This window comes from Equus caballus, chromosome 7, assembly GCF_041296265.1.
Source record: "Equus caballus isolate H_3958 breed thoroughbred chromosome 7, TB-T2T, whole genome shotgun sequence".
Lineage (NCBI taxonomy): Eukaryota > Metazoa > Chordata > Mammalia > Perissodactyla > Equidae > Equus > Equus caballus.
This window is the reverse complement of record NC_091690.1, coordinates 30801486-30821687: the sequence shown is the minus strand read 5'-3', so window position 1 is coordinate 30821687 and position 20202 is coordinate 30801486. Positions and strand designations below refer to the sequence as shown.

The window sequence follows — 20202 nt, the reverse complement described above, 5'->3', positions numbered from 1 at the left end:
TATGCTAGTTTGTGACAATGTCTATCTGGGTGTGGTGCCAATTTCTGGTCTCCCGGAAGAGAATATTAGAGTTGTTTCAAGGAATGGAATTTATGACACTCATTCTTCTGGGAGGCTCTGCCTTTAGGCAGATAAGGAATTTCAGGAGCTCAAATGCCTTCAGCTGAAATTAATTCTTATGCACATGCAAAGCGGCACATTCTGGGGTGGCATGTCCTGGTCTCCAAGAACACTTATAAAACTCATTTCTTTGTACTGTTACCATCTCTAGCACAGTGCCAAGCTCAGAATATGTTTTCAGTAAATGTTTATTAAATAAAGGACTGAGGAATTGTAAAATAGCCTAGCCAAAGACAATCAAGGGCAATAGACATATATAAAATCAGAATGCCTGAAGATCTCATGGACAACACCTAGCATTACAGAAAGGGGACCTAGCAACATATTTGCCCAAAGCCTTTCATAATTTCTCCTCACATAAAAATGATGCAAAGAAATGCTGTGGATGAGAGCAAAGAAAAGAGACCATTCTTAGTCTCAGTGTCATATAAAGGAAGATTTCATAAGGAGTTAACAGTGATTTTGGATTTAAAAGAATGAATAGGGATTCTTTATGTGGAGAAATGGAGAAAAGGGAATTTGTAAGTGGGAAAACACAGTTTTCCCAAAGGTATACGAATACAGAGAAAGCATACCTATTAAAGAAAGGAAAATAATGTAATCTGATTGAACCCAGGTATGTGAGGTGCACAAAATAGGAAATGAGACTGGGAAGGTAATGCAGAGGTCATTTTGAGAACCCCAGACTGAACCTAGTCATCACTGAGAGGTGACGGGGAGACATTAAAGGTTTTCAAGCTGGACAAGAGCTAATGTGAGTTTTACATCAATATTAACTTGGCATTAACTTACATTACTATGTAGGGTAGACTGGAGGGGACAGAAATATACAGCAGCCAGGCAGCTGGAAATATGAAACTGGAGCTCAAAAATATGCTGGAGTTAGAGATAAGGATATTATCACAATAATTATCACAATAGTGGTGTTGGTTGAAATGAGGGGGCAAAACTAAATACTGAAAATGTTTTAAGTATATTATCACAGTATTTACCTTAATTTTCTTATTTCCTTCTCCCCCATTTTTTCCCCCACAAGGCTGTGAGGTCCTCAAAGTAGGAACTGTGTGTTATTGCTGCTTGTTTTCCAGCGCCTTGCACAGTACCTGGCATGTGAGCTCAATAAATATTTGCTGAAGAAAAAGAATATTCAGAGAAAGGAGAAAACACTTTTCTCAGAGAGGTGGTAAGGGCAAAATGGATGATACTGAAGAGGTGTGATATAATGGAGAGAGAATTGATGGACATTTTATTGGACGGTTTCAAATCTTTTCAGGAAAGCATTTGATGAGTTGCAGAGCATCATGTGATCGAGGATGGGGTTAAGGGCTTAAGTAGAGTGAAACAATTTGAAACAGCTGCTGCCAGAAATGTGTTCGGGAGACTCCCATATGCTTGCATGCCTTTTTTTAGAGCCATTCTGTGTGTCTGGAATGCTCCCTCCAGCCCTCTTCTCCCTGCCTCTATCATCTCTTCTTTAGTCTACTCATCTTTCAAAGCCCAACTCAAATGCCACTAACTTTTCTGGGACATTCTCTCTGATACTATTTCAAGTTAATCATTCCTGTTTCTATGTTTATACTTCTCTCCCTGTTAATCCTATTAGATTATAAATTACTTGAAGACAAGTAAAGGGTTTTACTAATCTGAATAGCCTCCTCCTGACGTGATGGGAAGGAGTCATTCCGGTAAAGGTTTGCTGACATTTAAATCAAATGAGTTTAAGAATATGATTACTGAGGGGCAGGGAAGACAAAACTGAAGTCTTGGTGGACCAGATCAGCATGGTTTTCGTGACTAATAGGAGTGAGACAATGGACTAAGAGAATTGGAGAAAGGTTCAAAAACAGAGGTTGTGACGCAGGCAGATGAAAATTCAGTAAAAATCAAGATTATTTTTTTCTGTTGGGGAAATTTAAACTTTGGTCTCCCTACCTTGGAAAACAAAGACCTGAAGCTCATGTGTATTTTATGAAAGGAAAGGACATAGTTTACTCTTACTAATCTGTAGTGAAGCCAAAAAAGAAGGAAAGCCAAACAATGAAGGCCTCCATGTCAGACCTGAATTTTAAGCATTAACTTCTACTATTCAACTCCTCCAATCCCTTCAGCTGGACTCTAAACTTTTTAAGAACAAAACAAATTGAGTTTTTAGTTTTACGTTTTCTCCTTCATTTCCAAACTTTCTGGAAGAGCAGTCAATTAGCAGTGAAATGAACGCAGGTGAGAAAAGAAAGCAAGAGAGACATAACCGTGGTATACCAGAACAATGAACTAGATGGGTTTAGATGGATATGTTCAAGTGCCGGTTCTGTGACCTGTCTGTGAAATGGGATAATGACTACTTGGAAAAATTGTGTGAGAAATAAACGAGATGTAAAAGCAAGCTCCTAGCACAAGGAGTGTAGCTCCTAGCACTTTGAACAGATCACATGCAAGTGGTGAAAAATGCAAAAGTTAGAAAGGGTATGCAGGGGAAAGGTGAGTCTCTTCCTAATCCTTCTCCTTTATTCTCTCCATTCTCAGTCAACTCATGATACCAGTATGTGCGTTTCCTTCTTTCCTTGACTTAGCTGAGTGACCTTGAGGATGTATGTCAAATTTAAAATCCCTTACCTATAAAATGGAATGGTTCTGAGCACTTAATGAAATAATTACTACTTTATAATTAAAATTCTACAATTTCTAGAAGCAGCAAGGCCTAGACGAACATACTGTATTTTTAACTTTAGAACAGAGGTCTCTTAGGCCCTTAGAATCAGCCCCAGGCTTGACTGCTTTGTTCCACGAGGAGTATTCCCTTAACTGATCTTGACATCAGCAGGAGACTGAAAGCCATACTGCTTGACCCTGTCTTGGTCTGTCCCACAGGTGATCACTTACTCCAGCCGTCAGGTCTACAGTAACTTTACTGAGGAACAGAAGGGCCGAGTGGCCTTTGCTTCCAATTTCCTGGCAGGAGATGCTTCCCTGCAGATTGAGCCTCTGAAGCCCAGTGATGAGGGCCGTTATACCTGCAAAGTGAAGAATTCAGGGCGCTATGCGTGGAGCAACGTCATCTTAAAAGTCTTAGGTAAGACAAAGCGCTATGGTAAATGCCTACATCTTATTAATAAGGTCTCTGCAAGGGATAGCCAAATGCATCATGGTGGTACAAAATTTCTTGTTCAGATACAAAGAACTCACACTACTTAACAACAAAAGAACAAACAACCCGATCAAAAAATGGGCAGAGGACATGAACAGACATTTCTCAAAAGAAGATATGAATATGGCCAATAGACACATGAAAAGATGTTCATCATCGCTAATCATCAGGGAAATGCAAATCAAAACTACACTAAGATATCACCTTACCCCCGTTAGATTGGCAAAAACATCCAAAACCAAGAACGACAAATGTTGGAGAGGTTGTGGAGAAAGAGGAACCCTCATACACTGTTGGTGGGAATGCAAACTGGTACAGCCACTATGGAAAACAGTATGGAGATTTCTCAAAAAGTTAAAAATAGAAATACCCTATGACCCAGCCATCCCATTACTGGGTATCTATCCTAAGAACCTGATATCAGATATCTCAAGAGTCCGTTGCACCCCTATGTTCATTGCAGCATTATTTACAATAGCCAAGACGTGGAACCAGCCTACATGCCCAGAAACTAATGATTGGATAAAGAAGATGTGGTATATATACACAATGGAATACTACTCAGCCATAAAAAAAGACGAAATTGGCCCATTCACAACAATGTGGATGGACCTCGAGGGTATTATGTTAAGCGAAATAAGTCAGTCAGAGAAAGACGAACTCTATATGACTCCACTCATAGGTGGAAATTAGTATATTGAGAAGGAGATCTGATTGGTGGTTACCAGGGAAAAGGGGGGGTGGGGGGAGGGTACGGAGGGGGAAGTGGTGTACCCACAACATGACTAACAAAAATGTACAACTGAAATCTCACAAGGTTGTAATCTATCATAACATTAATAAAAAAAAAAAAAAAAAAAATTTCTTGTTCAGTACTTTGTATTATATATTCAGAGGTCACCTAGTCCAGCTCCCTGGAAAGAAGTATATATACTCTGTATTTTAGCCATAGTAAAAGAAGAAAAAATAATTACAATTTTCCATAGTAGCCTATTACAAAATTTAAATATCCTCTAATGTTTAAATGGTCTCCTTGCACTTAACTTACACGTCTCAGGTATGATTCAAATCCACTTCTGTTTTCTGAAAGCAGGAACTACTAAGCTCTACTTAGTTGCTTCCAAGTTAACGAATTTCTATCCCTGTTTCACTATTAGTAAAATCACACTCAACTTTCTTAAAATTTCCAATTAAAAAAGTATCTGTTCTTTGAGAAGTACAGTATCTATTCTTTGAGAAGCCTCTGAAAACTACAACAGCACCACTGGAAGCAGCTGGAATTGGGTGTTTATGTGTGCAGGGGATGGAGCTGGCTGCGTTTCTGCAGGTGATGTAAAGCATGGCTAGGTAGCAAAAGGCTACTGAATCCCAACAAGCTGACCATAGGGATGGCTGGAGAAATAATTTAACAGGACATAGTTCTTCCAGTGACCTATTGTTTAGGGATCTTTGAATGTTTCTTCGTTTTTGGCCAGTGAGACCATCAAAGCCCAAGTGTGAACTGGAAGGAGAGCTGACAGAAGGAAGTGACCTGACTTTGCAATGTGAGTCATCCTCTGGCACAAAGCCCATTGTGTATTACTGGCAGCGAATCCGAGAGAAGGAGGGAGAGGATGAACACCTGCCTCCCAAATCTAGGATTGGTAAGTCATCTTTCTGTCAGTCTACTGAGACAGCAGAACAGTACTCTACCTATGAAGTCTAAATCCGGTCTTGTCAGCAACTCACCATGTGACCTTGAATACACTGCTGAACTTCATTGAACTTCCATTTTTCATCTGTAAACTGGGACACAAAAATCTGTTTTCTCTCCTCAAATGGTACTTAAAAGTGGTAAAAGAGATTTAGAAGAAATGTATTATATAAATCCATTATATCTCATTATGTTTATCCCTTAAATGTTCACAATATTTTGTAATTTTTGAGGATGCACTACAATTTAAAGGAATGTTCACCCTTCTTCCCACATTCTATCATCTCACCCTTACCAAATTTTATTAGAGAATCTTAAGTCAATGATGCAATAAAGTAAACAATATAGATCCTGTCACTAAGGGGATTAGTCATTCTTTCTGCTTGTGTAGACTACAACAACCCCGGACATGTTCTGCTGCAGAACCTCACTATGTCCTCCTCTGGACTCTACCAGTGCACAGCAGGCAATGAGGCTGGGAAGGAAAGCTGTGTGGTGCGAGTGACTGTACAGTGTAAGTATCCAAAAGGTTTGTTTTTGTTTTTGCATTGTGGTTCAGTGTAAAACATTTTTAATAACAAGTAAGAGTAAAGTCAAGGTCAAAATCTTTATTTCCAGAAGAACATGGGTAGCACTAAAATAAATGCAGTAGTTGCAAGGACCACTCAACAGTTGTAGCTAACTCTATATTTACATAGATGTGTGAATTTACCAGTCCCCTAAAGAAATTTATTACATCTAGGAGGGGACCAAATGGAGATTTCCTTTATAAATGTAAATTTTGTTTACAAAAGGGTAACTTCTCTTTTCAAAACTTCTCCTGTCTGCTGCTTTTCAAAAATAATCAGCTTAAGGGGCCAGCCCAGTGGCGCAGTGATTAAGTGCGCATGTTCTGCTTTGGTGGCCTGGGGTTCGCAGGTTTGGATCCCGGGTGCAGACATAGCACCACTTGGCAAAGTCATGCTCTGGCAGGCATCCCACACATAAAGTAGAGGAAGACGGGCACGTATGTTAGCTCAGGACCAGTCTTCCTCAGCAAAAAGAGGAGGACTGGCATCAGTTAGCTCAGGGCTAATCTTCCTCAAAAAAATAATAATCATCAGCTTAAAATAATCCTACTATCAAAGACGCATATTTTGAGGTGGCATATTCTGCTACTCTTCAATATCAAGAGGGATAGTTGTATACCACGAAAGGGTAAACAGGGAACTCAGGAAGCTAGATATAAAGACCTGGAAATACTCATCCTGTCCAGGACTTATGATTTTTAAGTTCATATATTTCCTAGCTTATGTTTGGTTTTACTTTTGCTTTTGTTTCTGAGAAAATAGATGTACCAAGCATCGGCATGGTTGCAGGAGCAGTGACAGGCATGGTGGCTGGAGCCCTGCTGATTTTCCTCTTGGTGTGGCTGCTAATCCGAAGGAAAGACAAAGAAAGATATGAGGAAGAAGAGAGACCTAATGAAATTCGGTAAACCTCCCTCCAAAATCCCCTCTTCCACTAGGCTTCCTTTCTACGGCCAGCTCCACAGTGATCAGCCAACATAAATGTCTCCTTTCCTCTTAACCATGAGTCCGTTAAAAGAATTATTCTGGTAGGTAAGGAGTTCCAGCCTAGGGACAGAAGGTCTAGTTTACCTCAACTTCATTGTGAAACTATCTATCCTCCACAGAGGCTTAAAAGGATCAACTTTACGTTACTTCTGATTCACTTCTGCTTATAAAGGGCATACAATAAAGAATGGGCATAGCCTACAGGCCATGAAAGGGTTTCCGTAGAGAAACCCCAAACCAAGGGGAGTGCTGCCTAGACCATCTCACTGGTGAGTGCACATTCTTCCAGAATAACAGGATTGACCCTTGGGCTAAGAAAACATACGTTTGCCTAAGCCAACCATTAAGTCTCGGGAAATGGCAAAGTCCCTATTTCCCTAAATGGCTGCCTTCCACAGGTATTATTTGAGGTTTTACAGCTTGGGGAATTTATTGGGGAACCTCAGAGGGAAGCAACCATAGTGGAAGCTATCAGAGTCCTGCCAGTATTAAAATTTATCTTTGCTGTTTTTCCTCTTCAGAGAAGATGCCGAAGCCCCAAAAGCTCGCCTTGTGAAACCTAGTTCCTCTTCCTCAGGCTCTCGGAGCTCACGCTCTGGTTCTTCCTCCACTCGCTCCACAGCAAATAGTGCCTCACGCAGTCAGCAGACACTGTCAACTGAAGCACCACCCCAGCCAGGGCTGGCCACCCACGCATACAGCCTAGTGAGGCCAGAGATGAGAGGTTCGGAGCCAAAGAAGGTCCACCATGCTACCCTGACCAAAGCAGAAACTACACCCAGCATGATCCCCAGCCAGAGCAGAGCCTTCCAAACTGTCTGAATTAGAGTGGACTTGACTCCCGTGCTTTCCTAGGAGTCAGGATCTTAGGACTATTCTAGTCATTGAAGCTCAGTCACCAGGCACACAACCCCTTTGAACCAGATGAGAGGTCATTTAAGTAGTAGTGAGCATTGCATGGAACAGATTCAAATGAGCACTTTCCTTATATGACAAGAAACAAGAAAAAAGATGGAAGCCGATCATCTCCAAAAAGGAATCTACTTGTGTCTGTAGATTACAGTCGGGGAAAGCAGGAGTCCAAATCTGTGCATTTGTTGACCAGGACCTGTGGTGAGAAAGGCTGGGGAAAAGGGAAGTGAACACACTTGAAACTTCTCACCTGAGATGTTTTGTATCAATACTTCGATTCACCATTGTCAAGAAGAAATGATGTATTGTTCATAAATTTTCTATGCATTTCTGCAAACCTACTGGATTATTGTGAGTATTCAGAGTCAAGCAGAACTCACAGCCTTATATTATACCTATTTGCACCATGTACTGGGCTTACCGCTTCTGAGAAACTCCAAAAAGGAGACGTATCTCTTCTATTCTGACTTGACTTCATTTACCATAAGGTTTGAATACTAACTTCAAGAGAAGTTCACATAGTGGGAGATGGAAAAGAATGAATGAGCTTCTCCCACTCTATCCACTACTAATCTTCCTACTTACATTGAACTGTAAGGAACCAAAAAAGGTGTCCAAAATGTTTGACAAGGGACTATGAAGAACTTTCCATCTTAATGATGTTCAGAGGGTCACTGACAAATATCAGAAATATATACTGGAACAATTGTGGATTTTCCCTCAAATCAGAAGTCTCTAAGGACTTCCCTGCTAGATATCTCTGGAGCAAGAAAACATTCACTATATGTCATTTAACAATGTCCTTAGAAGTATTCTAGAGAAAAAGAGATCTTTTAAAGATGCTGACAGATCATCTGACATACCATTATATTCTCTTCTTTCTGAGAACATATGAAATCAGAATTTCAAGATTGACTAGACTAAAAGGGGAAATTAGATCAGTTTTTTCTTACTTTGTAAAGGAGTGGTATAAGGAAGTTTAGTATTGCACCAAATTTGGAGATTCCTCCACTTCTTTCATTTTAGGAGAAGGATGAGAACCTGGGACTTTTGATGATTCTCAGCCTTAAGTTATCAAAAAGATCAGGGACTACCAACGTTTTCTAATGGCATCGCATGTCATAATCATTCCCTCCTGAGACGCTAGACAGGAAGAAATTCAGTATTTTCCCAGCTTAGCCTCTAAGGAAGTCTAGCTCTGGGCTGGAAGGAAAGAGAATTAACATTTAGGGAAGAGATGATGAGGATAACTGGTGGGTGGCAGGAGAGGGCTAGGTTAGTACTTGTTAACATTTTAATTGTCAGCCTCTTGGGAAGAATTAGCAGAAATGATTCACCACGACAGCTCTCAGAAGAGCTGATTCATGGAAGGAAGGTGTTTGAAAAATAAAAAGGTAGCAGCAGCCTCCAATACAATAACTTGTTTTCTTAATAGTTTTGACTACTCTGCTAGTCAAATGCATCCTATGGCAAGAACACTAAATCTGAAATAACTCTTCATGGACCCTAGTGCAAATGTCAACAGATCGCCATTGGGAGAGCAAAATATTTATTATTATTAAAAGGGCAGCAGGCTATAGGAAAGAAAATATAATGCCGAATATGGTGATGAAAGCATTGTTTCTAAAATAGAAATCAGATGCTTAAAGGGAAAAGGCTGATCTGGGATTTTGCCCCATTTCTCGTTATCTATTTCTACATTTAATTCTCACAATAGTGCCCTCAAATAGTGCAAATGCATTTCCTTCTAAAGTCCTTTAAGAAATAGGGGTTTATCCTTGGGTGAAAGTTTTCATCTGAGTTTTGTCTTCCTCTAAAAACAAAGGTGGCAAATAAGACACATTGAGGAAGTAATGTAAAGAATGTCTGCTATTAGTTCAATCTAAGAGGGCTGGCATATTTGGAATGCTTCTTATACTAACTGCCTCATTGTAAGATATAAAACGCCTTACTCTACTTTTTTATTTTTCTGGTAGTATGGTATTCAGGCAACATTATCAGACAAGTACACTGTGGAGGCTGCAGCTGTACCATCACTAGCAATGTGCTCTTATCATTATTTACTACCTTTGAACCTAAGGTTTCCTGCCTATGCCCTTGAAAGCAGGAAACAGTTTGCTATGCATGAAAAGGAGGTTTAGATTTTTTAACATGTTAGTTATTAGAAAACGAAAATACCAGTTGAATATCCAGATTATTCTGAAATCTATTCACACTGGAAATCTACAAAAAGTCACAAAACAGATTACTACCTAAAATCTGAGAAATTCTAGGAATTGGAGATTCTGAGAGATAAGGTGCTGAAGCCTCAGCAATGATAGTGCACTTCTCTTTGAGTCAGGCTTTTGGGTTCAGATATGACAGGGTCAGGACTGGTTCAAACTGGTTCAAACCATATTCCATTAACTTGCAAATCAACTAACTCTGATTCTTTAATATGAAACAAACAAACAAGAGGGATAAAACAAATGGTGAAAGAAAAAATGTTTGTAGGAAGAAAATACAAATGGAATGATGTGGATGTTTAGAGAATAACCATTTCAATAAAATATATAAACCAAACTTAAAATTGTAAAATAATGAAGTTGATGCCTTTGTTGTTACACTGTGTAAAAATAATTTCAGAATTGCTATTGCAAAAAGACCTAATTTTGCTTCATTTCTGGTGTTAAACTTTATATTTCAATTTTAACTTCTAAGTTGCCTTGTAATTGGGCCTATGTTTGATTGCAAAAACCAAATATTTATTACAGATGCATCTGTATCAGCAATTAAAAAATAAGTAAAGGCGATACTTTAGGAGGCTGAAGCTCATATAAGCTGAACTGGAAATTTGTTTATTAGCTTGCTGCCAAGTGAAGAACACAACTCAGACTGAGTACGACCTATTATTTATTGATTTCAGTCACAAATATACCAAGTACTTTTTTCTCACATGGCAAGATTCTATGTAGTACTGGAGATACTAAATGATGACAGTGTTCATGAGAGTTCCTGCCCTTAAGAACTTTATCAAAATAACAAACACTATATACTAAGCAAGTATTTTATGCCAAGATGAAGTAGCAACAGAAAAGTAAACACAGGGGCTAGGCCCGCCGCCGAGTGGTTAAGGTCGCCCGCTCTGCTCCGCTGCAGGCGGCCCAGTGTTTCGTTGGTTCGAATCCTGGGCGCGGACATGGCACTGCTCATCAAACCACGCTGAGGCAGCGGCCCACATGCCACAACTAGAAGGACCCACAACGAAGAATATACAACTATGTACTGGGGGGCTTTGAGGAGAAAAAGGATAAAACAAAATCTTTAAAAAGAAAAGAAAAGTAAACACCAAGAGATTCAAATAAATCCAAAAAAACACTTCACAGAATTAAATGGGGTAATTTATGCAAAGCACTTACGACAGTGCTTGGCATGTGACAGGTACTAAAATGTTAATCATGACCCTATTCCCCAGAAACTCTAGACCTCAGACTCCTGCACTGCATCCATCATCCATACATCCAGACTTTCAGATCCTGATTGTGTTTGAAACCCCTTCCACTTAAAGAGGTGGAGACAGGATATTCATCATATTCTTAACTGCAAATATGTAAACTCTGAATCATTCTATTTAACAAGGACATAGTCCAAGTCCTGGAACACACTCTGAGAGTGACCAGAAACAGAAGTTGCCTGTTCCACTTTCTTTAATCACTGCTATTAGGTGGGATACCCCAAACCAGTGGATCTGGACCCGAGTTCTGTTTTCCACTGGTTCAGTGGTTACAATATTCTAGGTAGTTCAGAGGTTAGTTACAGAAGCTGCAAAATGTGGGGTGTAGTTCAGATTGTATTTGATAAGTTGAGTGGGGAAAAAACTGTAGATACCAAGGAAAACTGAGAAGAGCCTCCCACAGTACACATCTTTCTCTTTCTGAAGTTGGAAGCACGTGTGTTTTTAAAAAGGAAATTACACCGTAGCGTAACTAATAAAAAAGACCAAACATTCTGGAATCAAGAGTTCGATTGCAGCTCAGCCAGCTGTTTATAACATCTCTGAATCACATTTTTCTCCTAACATAGGGTGAATAATATATATCTCAAAGAATTGTTCTGATGGTTAAATGTGCTAAATGAAAGCACTTAATACTTTGTAAAAACATCACATAAAATTAACTTCTTGAGAAGTGCGGAAGTATCTACGCCCATGGACTCAAGCCAACGGTTCCCACCAAAAGCAAACACAGAAAGAAAATTCTTTATGTTTCAGTCTCTTTCTAGGCTTTACTGGCTTTCACAAGGAAAATGTGTCCTCACTCTTCTGACAGCCTTTTCCGCAGTCTGGGGACGTTTCTAATTCCAACCACGCCACTAAAAGTTACGTAGTCTTAAAAAATCTTTTCACCTATCTGTGCCTCCTTACCTATTAAGCAGGCACATGAGCTGCCCCGCCTGTTTGAAAGAAGGCATCGGCTAGCATTCAAGGTCCTGAGAAAGGCTCTTAGCACGCCAAGGCGCCAAACACCTGCCGCCGCGCACCACAATTTCAAATTCTGGATACTACCGTTTTGCGCACTCGTTCAGTAACGCTTTCAAGGCGTCTCCGCACGGCCTCTCGTTTAGTTCTCAATAAAAAGTCAAGGCAGGAAAAGTATTACCTCATGTTACTGAAAAGAAGGCAGGCTCAGAAAGTCGTAATCAAGGACACAGGCTACTGGAACCCAGGTTCCTGACGCCCGGTTCACCAACATAGGAAAAGCTCGACTCCCTTGCCTTGTCTTCTACAAATAACTGAGAGCTGCGGGGCCTGACGAGGGGAGGAGGGGGAAACCAAGGAGCCGAATCGGTTCTCGGCGGGCGGTGGAGGCCCGGCGCGAAGAAGCTGGTGTGGCCGTTTATTTCGCTGGGGGTCCCGACACAGGATCGGGCGTTGGGGGTCAAAAGTCGGACCCGCAAACCTCCGCGGCGGGGCTGCCGACCTCCAGCCGCCACAGTGAACCGAAGGTTCTAGGGGCCTGCCCGGCTCACCTGTCCCACCCCACGCAGAAGCGGAGGCGGGGCCCTGCAACGGCCGGGCGACTCCCGCCGACCCCAGATCCGGGTATCCGCAGGCGAGATACTCCTAGCTGCACCCTGAGGTCGCAGCCTTTCGCCCCAGCCGCTCGGGGTCAGCCCTCGCCCAAAGCCATGCTAGCTACGAAATGTGGGTATGCGGACCCTGGGAGGGCCTAGACCCTGTTCACAATGCTGGGGGACAGCTGAAGGAAGAGGATGAAGACTCGGGGCGGGGGGGAGGGGCGCAACAACCTTCGCGGCCATTTTGTCCTCGCTCCACTTCCGTCTTCTCTCCCGGGCCGCCGGCTCCGGTCCCGCCCTCCAGGCGCGGCGCTCTTCCTCCCCCGATTCCGCACGGATACAGAGCGCGGCTAGAGCTGCTGTCATTGGTTGGTTCCAACTTCGCCCGCCCCTCTGCCTTCTCCTCCTTCCGTCCCCTCCCGCATGTGCGCTCGGGCTAGCGCATGCGCAGAGGCGGACGCTCCCGACCCCCGCCGGGGGTGACTGAGGACTCCCGCGCGCGGGCTCTCTCGGCCCCACCCTCCCTTTCCCCCGGGCCGTTCGGAGAGCGGGGGCGAGAATGAAAGTTCCAGAACGCTGGGGTGAGTGCGTCATCGCGAGGCGGGGCGGGATGGGGCGAGGCCGGAGGTAGAGTCGGTCAGTCATTGGGGCTTGGAGAGGTAGCCGCGCGCTCATTGGTCGAGGGCGCCATGACGGGCAGCCGGCAGGGGCGGGCCCCTTCTGGAAGGTTCTGAGGTAGGGTATAAGAGACAGGGTGGCGGCCGGAATCCGGTCTCATTGAACGCGGCTGCAGCTTTCTAGGTTCGCGTCGTTTTCGCAGCCTGAGCCGGTCTACGCTCAAGGTAAGGCCTCTGACCTCAAAAGACCTAGTGGGTAGTGAGAAGAGCGTGCGGCCTGGGGCGGCCGGGTGGTCTGGGGTTCCAGAGCGTGTCTCGTAGGCGGCGTGCGGGGAGCCGTCTGTAAGGTTTATTCCAGACGTGAGGCGGCCGCTGTGGCTGCTGTCGGGACGAGGACGTGAAGGGCTGGCAGGGCGGCGCCCGCGGGGACGTGGAGGGAGCCGCATCCGCTTTCGGGGTGCGGGAAGTGGAGCTTGCGCCTTAGAGCTGTCCGTTTCGGGCTGCTCCAGGCTGCCGCTTTGTAGCTAATCCTTAAAGGAGGAAACCAGCCTTGGCATGCGCCCAAGGTGGGGGAGGGGGCTTCGGAGCACTGCGAGGCCGGCGGCGTCCTGGTGCTCCTGGACTCCCGGTGTGGGGAAAGGAGGGATGAGGTTCAGCTCGGAGCTTGGTACCACGTGCTCCAGAATGTCGCAGACCCTCCGGGCAGGTGCTGGCTCCAGCCAGGGGCGGGCTCTTCTGCGTTGGCACGGCAACCTCGCTGCAGCATTGCTGCTCGAACCTTCCCGCGTGGTTATCTTGGACACGGGCAGTGTTTCTGAGGGAGGTGCCAGGTGTAGTTTTATTTGCCACGGTGATCGTACGTGATAGCCTGACTTGGGTAAACATTTCTGTCGCTTAATTGGTTTTACAAACCACGGGCTTTTTTTTTCCTCGCCAGCAACCATGTCTAAGGGACCTGCAGTTGGCATTGATCTTGGCACCACCTACTCGTGTGTGGGTGTTTTCCAGCATGGAAAAGTGGAAATAATAGCCAATGATCAAGGAAACCGAACCACCCCGAGCTATGTCGCTTTTACTGACACGGAACGATTGATCGGTGATGCCGCAAAGAACCAAGTTGCAATGAACCCGACCAACACGGTTTTTGGTGAGCCACTGATTTTAAATACCACAGCATACGTTTCAGGGGTTTAGGCAGCATGTAATTTGAGAGACTCGGAGAAATTTGTCAAATAAGAGGCAGCCGTGAAATCCCTGAGAACAGGGAAAGCTAATTTTAAGTCTTGAATGATTATCATCTTGTAACTGTTCAGGATAGAAAGCTGAGATATTTAGTAGCAGCGAGAAAAAACTTGGATGAACTTTTGGCTGTATAGGAGTTAAATCTGTTTACTGCTGTGGAGTGTAAGGTAATTCGAGGTAACAAGCTATTTGCATTTGATAACTGTTTACAGATGCCAAACGTCTGATTGGACGTAGATTTGATGATGCTGTTGTCCAGTCTGATATGAAGCATTGGCCCTTCATGGTGGTGAATGATGCAGGCAGGCCCAAGGTCCAAGTAGAATACAAGGGAGAGACAAAAAGTTTCTATCCAGAGGAGGTGTCGTCTATGGTTTTGACAAAGATGAAGGAAATCGCAGAAGCCTACCTTGGGAAGGTGAGTAATGCACAGTATTAACAGGCAGAGGACATAGCTGGAGGTTGCAACGTTAGGCACCAGGTTCCCTGAGGAATAAAGTTGGGGTTTTGGCTGGCAGAGAATACACAGTAGTTAGCTGTCAAACTAGGTGATAACGTTTTTCAGAACGTTTCCGTAATTTGGTGCTGTAACTTGAGTGCATGCCCAAGTAGACAAATGTGATTGTGGGACTATTTTATGAACCAGCTGCAATGTTTTGGCTTTAATCTTTTCGATTTTTATTCCCAGACTGTTACCAATGCTGTTGTCACAGTACCTGCTTACTTTAATGACTCTCAGCGTCAGGCTACCAAAGATGCTGGAACTATTGCTGGTCTCAATGTACTTAGAATCATCAATGAGCCAACTGCTGCTGCTATTGCTTACGGTTTAGACAAAAAGGTATGTACTATCTGTAATACGTGAGTTATTTGAAGATTGATTTGAGCTGTCAGGTTTAGGTAATAAGGTAATTTCTGCTTGAACTGCAGGTTGGAGCTGAGAGAAACGTACTGATCTTTGACTTAGGAGGTGGCACTTTTGATGTGTCAATCCTCACTATTGAAGATGGAATCTTTGAGGTCAAATCTACAGCTGGAGACACCCACTTAGGTGGAGAAGACTTTGACAACCGAATGGTCAACCATTTTATCGCAGAATTCAAGCGCAAGCATAAGAAGGACATCAGTGAGAACAAGAGGGCCGTCCGACGCCTGCGCACTGCTTGTGAACGTGCTAAGCGTACTCTCTCTTCTAGCACCCAGGCCAGTATTGAGATTGATTCACTCTATGAAGGAATCGACTTCTATACCTCTATTACCCGTGCCCGATTTGAAGAATTGAATGCTGACCTGTTCCGTGGCACCCTGGACCCTGTAGAGAAAGCCCTTCGGGATGCCAAGCTGGACAAGTCCCAGATTCATGATATTGTCCTAGTGGGTGGTTCTACCCGCATCCCCAAGATTCAGAAACTTCTACAGGACTTCTTCAATGGAAAAGAACTGAATAAGAGCATCAACCCTGATGAGGCTGTTGCTTATGGTGCAGGTAATAACCCTACTATAAATGGTTCAAACAGGTGGCCTAAGAGGCCCAAGCTAACTCACTCGCTGTGATGAATGATTCTTAAACATTCGTAGTTTCCACCAAAAGCTTAGCTAATGATGGCCCAACTTCCTTGGATGTCTGAGCGATTGAGATTTCTTAATGAGACGACATGAGTTGTATTGCATTTTTTTTACACTAATGTTTTTTTAATCTAGCTGTCCAGGCAGCTATCCTATCTGGAGACAAGTCTGAAAATGTTCAAGATTTGCTGCTGTTGGATGTCACTCCTCTTTCCCTTGGCATTGAAACTGCTGGTGGAGTCATGACTGTGCTCATAAAGCGCAACACTACGATTCCTACCAAGCAGACACAAACCTTCACTACCTACTCTGACAACCAGCCTGGTGTGCTCATTCAGGTATGTTTCTGTATTTTCTTGGGCTGGCTTACTGAGATCCTGTAGAACTTGGGGAAGACTTCTCCCGCTGTGATGATGGATTCCAAAACCATTCGTAGTTTCCACCAGAAGTCTTGTGTTGGCCAATTCCTTCCTTGGATGTCTGAGCGATCAGTCTTCCCTTATTAGTTCTAGATTTGTGTAAGCTAACCTGGAGATCGTTTGTAATTGCTTAGTAATTTCTGTTCTCTTCTAAGGTTTATGAAGGTGAGCGTGCCATGACCAAGGATAACAATCTGCTTGGCAAGTTTGAACTCACAGGCATACCTCCAGCCCCTCGTGGTGTTCCTCAGATTGAAGTCACTTTTGATATTGATGCCAATGGCATTCTCAATGTCTCTGCTGTGGACAAGAGTACAGGGAAAGAAAACAAGATCACCATCACTAACGACAAGGGTAAGTTTGGCACATTTGAGTGGCACTGTCATCTGGTTCTTAAAGATTTGTGATTTGGTGTAGTAATAACTGTTTTTCAAGTGTCTCTACTGCCTAAAAGCATTTAATCTAGAGCTCCCTGATCACTCTTAATTGCTAAAGGAGCTGCAGAGTGGTAATTGGTCACAGACGTGGATAACTCAACGTTCAGTCTTAAAGCTATGCCTAAAACATGTTGATTGACCTCACAGGTCGTTTGAGCAAGGAAGACATAGAGCGCATGGTCCAGGAGGCTGAGAAGTACAAGGCTGAAGATGAAAAGCAGCGGGACAAGGTGTCTTCTAAGAATTCACTTGAGTCCTATGCATTCAACATGAAAGCAACTGTTGAAGATGAAAAACTTCAAGGCAAGATCAATGACGAGGACAAACAGAAGATTCTTGACAAGTGCAATGAAATCATCAACTGGCTTGACAAGAACCAGGTTTGTAGTTTGTTGGTAAATTGAGGGTGGTGTGGATGTAAGGGCTTAGGCACAAGCTTAGATGGGTTTAAAAACTTAAAAGGTCACAGTGATGAATGGTCCAAACATTCGCGGTTTCCACCAGAATAACAAATGTTGGCAGCTAGCTTCCTTCCTTGGATGTCTGAGTGACCCAAGATTTCATATACAGCTAAGTCTTTAATGTGACAGTAGGCTGCTTCTGTGTGTGGTATCTTTTAACATTAGATTGCGTTAGGCTTAAGGAGTAATACTATTTTTTTCTCTCCTCAGACTGCAGAGAAGGAAGAATTTGAACATCAGCAGAAAGAGCTGGAGAAAGTTTGCAACCCCATCATTACCAAGCTGTACCAGAGTGCAGGAGGCATGCCAGGAGGAATGCCTGGGGGTTTCCCTGGTGGTGGAGCTCCTCCATCTGGTGGTGCCTCCTCTGGACCCACCATTGAAGAGGTGGATTAAGCCAACCCGAGCATAGATTTAGCATTGTTCCACATAAAACAATTGAAGGACCCAAATTTGTAGCAAATTCCATGGCAGTTTTAAAGTTGAGCTGCTATAATAAATAACTGGGCATTCTTGATACTTGAATATGGAATATATGCACAGGGAAAGGAAAATAACATTGCACTTTATAGGCACTGTATTGTAAGTGGAAAATGCAATGTCTTAAATAAAACTGTATTTAAAATTGGCACCCTACAGTTGTCTGGCTCCATATTTGCAAGGGCAACAGGCAACATTGGTTTTAGGGGTTGGATTCCATTTCTTTCTGGCCTAGGTGTTAATGAATCACTGTATCTAGGTGGTTAAATACAGATTGTTCAACTTCAGGAAAATGTGTAGGGAAGATTTTTGAATTAGGGTAAGTGGGAGAACTTGGAGTTTTGGCGTTGTGTCAGTAGCTAGGCTCATAATTAACTATAGTAACATGTAGTCCAAACTCCTTTTGGAGTTTGTGCTGCAGATACCAGTAATCATGCTTTCCAGTGTGGGATAAGCTGTTGATGGGTAAGAAGTGTTGGAAAAATTAGAAGGGAGAAATCTCAAATATTAGAGTATTTTGTGTGATTCACCAATTCTGAAGTTAACCTTTTGAGGGCTCAAAGTTAGAGGACAAAGCCAATTTGAACAGGGAGTAGCCAGTGAGAACTGGGGGGGAAATGGAGTAAAAAGGTGACTGTTGTGGGGTGTCTCTTCTGAAACTGTTTTCTGTGAGCACAGTTTTTCACTGTTCTCGGCATGAGTCCTAAGGGCTGACAGGTAACTTGGAGAACTGGCTGTGAAGTTGACATGGTAAAGGGTCCTTTGCTCACCTTAGAAGCAAAACTTGGAAAAGGAAGGGCATTGGGCATCTAGTTCTGATCTCATCTGACTGAATCACAGCCTATGTAATCATGTGAAAGGCTAGAAAGGCAGAAACTGATTATGAATAGTTCTTTTTAACAAATTTGTTCTAATTACATAGGACTGCCTTTAGGTAAGCTTGCCTTCAAAGGTCTGTATTTGCTTGAGTGGGTCTTTGTTCATTGGGTTAGCAATGTGTTAGCAGTGAACTTGAGTTCAGAATCAAGTCTAAAACACAGGAAATGCTGTTGGGCAACAAGCCAAAAGTATGCCAGCTTAAAATCTGAATCATGTAAAATCACTTGTGCGAGTCACATAACCCTGATAGCCCTCTTGTTTCCTCGAGGCTGAAGCAGGGAAACTGGGTTAAAGGTGATTGCTGAGTTTATTCACAAGGCTTGGTGGCCTGCCACCTGCTGGTCAGTTTAGAAGAATCTGAATCCTCAATGATGACGTGTGCATGTCAAAATTTATACTGACAGCAAAGTGGCCCAACTTTAACCTCTTTGAGCCCTCCTTTTTCTGTTCATAAAAGGTTCATTCTTGGGTGACGCAATTTGGGTTTCTTAGTATAAGAACTTGCTCCAGTAACTGCAGAGTTCTTACTGCATTACCCTAGTTCAGTTTATTGAGCATAGCAGAGGCTGCACTTAATTTTCTTTTGAAAGAATATGTTGACTGAATTCAGTGCCTTAGGTATGTATCTGTTGTAATGTTTGGAGTCTCTCCAGGGCTTTATAGCACCATAGTTGATTTTTGTCTTCCCATGTTTTCTGAGGGTCACAAATGAAGTTTGAAAGCAGCACATCCTTAGCACATCCTTGGGGAAGGCCCAGCTCTGAATGTGTAATTTGTATTTTTTCCTTTATTAATGAAGAATCAGACTTGGGTTTTTGTTATTTTTAACTGCATTATTTATGAACTGGAGCAACGATTTGATGTGTTTGAGACCAGTTACAGCTGAAGAGGAATGTAGTGCACTTTCCTTTTTTAACTCTGGAGTAACGAGATCATTGTAGGAAAATTGGGGCAGGGAGGTCAAATGTAATAATGAGTGAAAACCATCAGACCTAGCCCCATAGCAAGTTATCAGTGGTAGCTATTGCAAATTGTTGAACTTGAGGTTGATGTCCTATCTAAATTTCATGAGTGATAACTGAAATGGGAGAGGGAAATGTTTTACTTAGGCAGGAGAAGCAATATGTTGCTGGGCCTGTGTAATAGAAAATAACGGGCTTGGGAGGAGGGAGGGCAGTAAGTATATAGCTTTCTCAATCTGAACAAGAATGCAGATGAGGACAGTGAATTTCAGAGAGGCTTAGTAACCTCAAATTAGTGTGGGGGAGGAGATCCAGGCATTGAAATTCTGGTAGACTACTCTAAAAACCTGTATTTTTGCCTCAACATCACAGTGTAGTGACTTAAAAAGCGTTAGCTCAGCTCAACACAGCATCCAGGATTCTATGCTTAGTGGAAGGAATTTTTTGGAAGTTGCAGTAGTTTTGTAATCTTGCTACTCAAAACATGCAGTTATTTACATGACAACTTGGTCCCAGTAGTCATTAATTCTCTGTTTGAGTTCACCGTCACACTGGTGTTTTCAGGTCTTGAGGTATTTAGATTTGCAGTTTTGCCCTTTGGAAGTAGAAGTCTAAGCCATCTGGGGATGTGAGGAGCTTAGAGACTCAAGTCAACTTT

At 42.9% G+C, this 20202-nt stretch overlaps 2 protein-coding genes, 1 long non-coding RNA gene and 2 other non-coding genes across 8 annotated transcripts in view; 4 read left to right on the top strand and 1 right to left on the bottom strand.

Annotated features, from left to right (window-relative positions):
- Positions 1 to 10085, top strand: part of CLMP (CXADR like membrane protein) — a 90009-nt gene extending 79924 nt beyond the window's left edge. For 2 of the 4 annotated variants that reach the window (XM_005611655.4, XM_070273821.1), the window contains exons 3-7: positions 2989 to 3190; positions 4741 to 4908; positions 5350 to 5472; positions 6290 to 6431; positions 7036 to 10085. In XM_005611655.4, the coding sequence (XP_005611712.3) occupies positions 2989 to 3190; positions 4741 to 4908; positions 5350 to 5472; positions 6290 to 6431; positions 7036 to 7336 (936 nt within the window). In that variant the 3' untranslated portion in view covers positions 7337 to 10085. Of the gene's footprint in view, positions 1 to 2988; positions 3191 to 4740; positions 4909 to 5328; positions 5473 to 6289; positions 6432 to 7035 lie in introns of all 4 variants that reach the window. The other 2 variants (XM_070273822.1, XM_070273823.1) reach the window with 1 other exon arrangement.
- LOC102147876 (uncharacterized) overlaps positions 1 to 13023 on the bottom strand; it is a 73011-nt gene extending 59988 nt beyond the window's left edge. The window contains exon 1 of the long non-coding RNA XR_011440855.1: positions 12713 to 13023. This is a non-coding gene — a long non-coding RNA (uncharacterized lncRNA). The remainder of the gene's footprint in view (positions 1 to 12712) is intronic.
- A 231-nt stretch (positions 13024 to 13254) lies between these two features.
- On the top strand, positions 13255 to 17853 carry HSPA8 (heat shock protein family A (Hsp70) member 8). The gene is given in 9 exon segments (NM_001081778.2): positions 13255 to 13323; positions 14036 to 14245; positions 14553 to 14758; positions 15029 to 15181; positions 15271 to 15826; positions 16042 to 16244; positions 16481 to 16679; positions 16910 to 17142; positions 17434 to 17853. Coding segments are annotated over 8 exon segments (1941 nt in total). The 5' UTR covers positions 13255 to 13323; positions 14036 to 14040; the 3' UTR covers positions 17620 to 17853.
- Positions 15886 to 15972, top strand: LOC111774524 (small nucleolar RNA SNORD14). The gene has a single exon (XR_002809520.1). It is a non-coding gene; the product is annotated as a small nucleolar RNA SNORD14 (small nucleolar RNA).
- On the top strand, positions 16309 to 16394 carry LOC111774483 (small nucleolar RNA SNORD14). Its single transcript, XR_002809486.1, has one exon. It is a non-coding gene; the product is annotated as a small nucleolar RNA SNORD14 (small nucleolar RNA).
- Positions 17854 to 20202: the final 2349 nt, after the last annotated feature.